Source organism: Serinus canaria, unplaced genomic scaffold (assembly GCF_022539315.1).
Source record: "Serinus canaria isolate serCan28SL12 unplaced genomic scaffold, serCan2020 HiC_scaffold_664, whole genome shotgun sequence".
NCBI lineage: Eukaryota > Metazoa > Chordata > Aves > Passeriformes > Fringillidae > Serinus > Serinus canaria.
In genome coordinates, this window is record NW_026108778.1 from 1 (window position 1) to 5,057 (window position 5,057).

The 5,057-nt window shown below is 48.4% G+C and overlaps 1 protein-coding gene across 1 annotated transcript; it reads left to right on the top strand.

Moving 5' to 3' along the window:
- Positions 1–4: 4 nt before the first annotated feature.
- SARNP (SAP domain containing ribonucleoprotein) lies at positions 5–5,020 on the top strand (the record flags this gene model as incomplete). The annotated part of the gene is made up of 11 exons (XM_050987997.1): positions 5–47; positions 169–215; positions 955–1,022; positions 1,143–1,194; positions 1,335–1,408; positions 1,644–1,672; positions 1,932–1,957; positions 2,379–2,447; positions 3,098–3,178; positions 3,946–4,008; positions 4,646–5,020. Coding segments are annotated over 10 exons (531 nt in total), but the record flags the coding sequence as incomplete, so codon positions are not given.
- Between the last annotated feature and the right edge of the window lie 37 nt (positions 5,021–5,057).

A 5,057-nucleotide genomic window follows, 5' to 3' on the forward strand; every position in this document is an offset into this window, starting at 1 on the left:
CAAGCAGGACCTGATCCACCGGCTGCAGGCCTACCTGGAGGAGCACGGTGGGTGCTCCCACGGAATTCCCAGCTGGAATTTCCCCCCCATTCCCCACCCAAACCCTCCTTCTCCTGGCACTCCCCGGGAATTCGCCCGCTCTGACCCTGCCCTGCTTTTCCCTTCCAGCTGAGGAGGAGCCCAACGAGGAGGACGTGCTGGGAGAGGAGATTGAGGTGGGAATTTTTGGGATCATCCCGGTTTTCCGGGGGGGTTGGGGTGGGAATGAGGCAGCGTTCCAGAATTCCAACCCTTTTCCCATTTTCCCCATCCTATTTTGGGGCTAAATCCGCTGGATTTGGTGCCTGGGATTCTCCAGCTTTTCAGTGGGTTTTCCTGTGGGTTTCCCATGGGTTTTCCATATTTTCTGTGGATTTCCCATGGATTTCCCATGGATTTTATGGAATTCTCATGGCTGTTCCATGTGGATTTCACACGGATTTTAGGGGATTTTTATGGATTTTTATGGGTTTTAGGAATCTTCTTTGAAATTACCCTGGATTTTCCATGGAATTTATTGATTTCCCATGGATTTTCCATATTTCCCCTGGATTTTCTATGGATTTCCTGTGGATTTTTTATGAATTTCCTATGCATTTCCCATGGATTTTCCATGAATTTTCCATATTTCCCAGGGATTTCTCCTGGATTTCCCATGGATTTTCCATATTTCCACTGGAGTTCCCACAGATTTTCCATGGTTTTCCCATATTTCCTATGGGTTTCCCCTGGATTTCCCCTGGATTATTTCCCATGGATTATTTCCCCTGGATTTCCCCTGGATTTTCCCATGGGATATTTCCCCTGGATTTTCCATGGGATTTTTTCCCTGGATGATTTCCCCTGGATTTGCCGTGGATTTTCCATGAATTTTATGGATTTCCTGGATTTTCCATGGATTCCCTGGATTTGCAGGAGGAGGAGCCCAAGGCGCCGGAGCCGCCCGTGAAGGTGGAGGAGCCGCCCGTGAAGTCGCCCGACGTGTGAGGAGAATTCCTGGCAAAACCTGGGAATGAGGGGCTGGGAAAGGGGGAATTTGGGAATTTTGGGAATCCCAGATCCCTCCTGGAGCATCCCTGACCTTTTTCCCAAACTTTTTCCAGGATCCAAGAGAAGAAAGTGGTGAAAATCTCCTCGGAAATCTCCCAGATGGAGGTAAAATCCTCTGGAAAATCCCAATTTTCCCCAGGAAATCCCAGTTTTTCCCTGGAAAAATCCCAATTTCCCGCTGGAAATTCTCAGTTTTCCCCTGGAAATTTCCAGAATTCCCTTTTTTTCCCTTTCCCATTTCCCAGAGGATGCAGAAAAGGGCCGAGAGGTTCAACGTCCCCGTCAGCCTGGAGAGCAAAAAGGCAGCGAGGGCAGCACGGTGAGCACGGGAATTCTGGGGAAAATTTGGGAATTCTGGGGAAATCTGGGAATTCTGAGAGGAATTCTAGGATTTTGGGATGGGATTCCTGCACGGGGAGATGGAGCTGGGCTGGAATTGCCAGAGGATTCCAAATCCCTGGGGTCAGGGAACTCTGGGAAAAGGGGATTTGTGGGAATTCCGGCCCTAATTCCCAAAATTCCAGCCCTAATTCCCATTTTTTTCATTCCCACAGGTTCGGTTTGGCCACAATTCCCACAAAAGGTGAGGAGAGGGAATTCCTGGAATGGGAATTTTGGGAATTCCCTGGGATTGCAAATTCCCCTTTTCCCTCATTTCTGGAAGCAGGAATTTTGAGATTTGATGGGAAAAGACCCCAAATTGTCCCGGATTTTCCTGGGATTTTTCATCCCAAAAAAATCCAGGCTTGGGATTTTCCTGGAATTCCTGAGAATTCCCTGTTCTGGGCTGAAATCTGGGAATTTTGGCCAATTCCTGATGGGAATTTTCTTCCTTTTCCCAGGGCTCTCAGCAGACTCCAAACCCACGGTGAGGAAATCCGGGATTCCCACGGAATTTGGGGAATTCTCGTGGAATTTGGGGAATTTGGGTGGAATCTGGGGAATTCCAATGGGAAATTGGGTGGAATTTTGGGAATTTGGGTGGATTTTGGAGGGATTCCCACAGAATTTGGGGAATTCTCATGGAATTTTGGGGAATTCTCTTGGAATTTTGGGAATTTGGGTGGAATCTGGGAAATTCCAATGGGAAATTGGATGGAATTTTGGGAATTCCCATGGAATTTGGGATCCCAACTGGAATTTTTAGGTTGCAATTCCCCAAAAACCCCCTGGAGATTTTCCCAGGATCAGCCCCTCTGGAAAAGCCCCCGGAGCTGAGGAATTTTGGGAATTTTTATTCCGGAATTTTCTCCTTTGGAAGTCCCAAATCCCAAATTTCCTTTTCCCAGATAAACCTGGAAAAGCTCAAGGAAAGGGCCCAGAGGTTCGGCCTCAACGTCTCCTCCCTCTCCAAGAAGGTGAGATTCGGGAATTTTGGGAATTCCGGGAATTTTGGGAATGCCAGGGCACCCTCCCCACACCGGGATTATCCCAAAATTCCAGCATTTCCAGCCCTGCTGCCTCCACCCTTCTCTGGGTTTTGGGAATTTTGGAATTGGGTTTTTTTTTTGAACTGGGGTTTTTCAGGAATTGGGGTTTTTGGGAATTTTGGGAATTGGGGGTTTTGGGAATTGGGGTTGTTGGGAATTTAATTGAGGCTTTGGGGATTTTGGGAACTTTGGGTTGTTTTGAATTTTGGGATTTGGGGTTTTTGGGAATTGAATTGAGATTTTGGGAATTGAGGTTTTTGGGGTTTGGGGTTTTTGGGAATTGGGGTTTTTGGGAATTGAATTGAGGTTTTTGGGAATTTTGGGGTTTTGGGAATTGGGGTTTTTTTTAATTTTTTTTTTTTTTGACTGGGGCTTTTCAGTAATTGGGTCTTTGGGAATTTGGGGTCTTTGGGAATTTGGGGTCTTTGGGAATTTTGGGTTTTTGGGAATTGGGATTTTTCAGGAATTGGGGTTTTTGGGAATTGGGTCACCCAGGGATCATGGGAATGTTTCCCTGCCCTGGAATGGGATCAGGAGGGGTCCCAGGGATCCATTCCCAACATTCCCAACATTCCCAGAGTGAGGAGGATGAGAAGCTGAAGAAGAGGAAGGAAAGGTTCGGGATCGTCACCGGGGCCGGCGCTGCCGAGGATTCCGAGGTGGGGCCGGAATTCCCGGGATTTGGAGCTGGGAATTCCCGGGATTTGGAGCTGGGAATTCCCGGGATTTGGAGCTGGGAATTCCCGCGATTTAGAGTCAGGAATTCCCGGGATTTGGGGTCGGGAATTCCTGGAATTTGGAGCTGGGAATTCCTGGAATTTGGAGCTGGGAATTCCCGGGATTTGGAGCTGGGAATTCCCGGGATTTGGAGCTGGGAATTCCCGGGATTTGGAGCTGGGAATTCCCGGGATTTGGGGTCAGGAATTCCTGGAATTTGGGGCCAGGAATTCCTGGGATTCCTGGGTCCATCCCAAAACCACCTCCCAATTCCCAGCCCTTGAGAGATCCCGGGGTTTTGGGGAGGTTTTCCCTGGATTTGGAGACATTTTCTGTGGATTTGGGGACGTTTTCCCAGAGATTTTGGGACTCTTCTCACACAGATTTGGGTTTTTTTTTTTCCAGGGATTTGGGGCCAATTCCCCAGGGATTTCAGGGCTGCTTTTCCATGGATTTTAGAGCAAATTTTCCTTGGATTTTGGGGCCTTTTTCTCGGAATTTTGGGGTCTTTTTCCCAGGAATTTGGCGTTTGGAATTCTCTGTTTTGGACCATTTTTCCTCAGGAAAACCCCCCCAAATCCCGAGATTTTCCCACCCTTTGGGATCAGGAATTTCCCCATTCCCACTCCCCTCCCTCTCTCTCTCTTTCCCGGGATTCTCCCCATGGATTTCTGGAATTTTCTCTCTTTTTGGCCCTTCCCAAATCCAGGCAAAGAAGCGGAAAAGGGCGGAAAGGTTCGGGATCGTCTGAGCTGCTCCGGCCTCTCCTCAGGTCAGGGAATTCCCCTTTTCCCTCATTCCCAATTTTCCATGGAATTTCCAACCCCCACCCAAGGAATTCCCCATTCCTTGGAGAGTTTTGCTCCTCAATTTTTGAATTTTTCCCCCAAAAAATCAAAGGGAAAAGGAGGAGCTGGGCTTGGGAGGGAGGGAATTCCCAAATCCAGGGCACAATTCCCAAAATGTCGGGGTTTTCCATGGATTTGGGGTGGTTTTCCATGGATTTGGGGTGGTTTTCCATGGATTTGGGGTGGTTTTCCCAGAGATTTTAGGGCACTTTTTCCCAGGGTTTTGGGGCTGTTTTTCCCAGGATTTTGGGGTTGTTTTCCCATGGATTTATGGGTGGGTTTTCAGGAATTTGGGATTATTTTCCCAGGAATTTTGGGACTCTTTTCCCAGGAATTTGGGGCTGTTTTTCCAGGGATTTTAAGGGGATTTTCCCAAGGATTTTGGGACTCTTTTTCCCAAGGATTTGGGGTTATTTTTCCAGGGATTTGTGGCCATTTTCCCAGAATTTGGGGCTGTTTTTCCTGGGATTTTGGGGGGATTCAAGGAGCAGCTCCCCTGGGATTTTTGGGAGCTTCCCATGGAATCCAAGCAGGAATTCCAGGGATTTCTTGGATTTCCAGGTGGGCCTTGCCTGAACCCTTCCCCTGTTGAAGACTTGAGCTCCCAGGATTTGGAATTTCGGGAATCTCATCCCGGAGCCGTGGGAGCAGCGGGGCCGGGGCAATCCCGGAATTCCGGGGCCATTCCCAGCCCAAGAGATTCTATTTTTTTGGGAATTCTCCTTTTCCACCCTCGGGAACCTCGGAGACTCCAGGAAATTCCCAGGATACTCCATCCCATCCCAAATATTCTCTGTTTTTCCCGGTTTTTCCCCGTTTTTTCCCAGGTTTTGTATTCCCGGTTTTTTCTATTTTCCCGGTTTTTCCCTCGGAAGGGTCGGGCGCTGCCCCCTCATCCCACATTTCCCAATAAAAAACTTCCCTTTTCCAAGGAAATCCCCTTTTTTTCCCAGGGCTTTGCATGCAGGCTGGA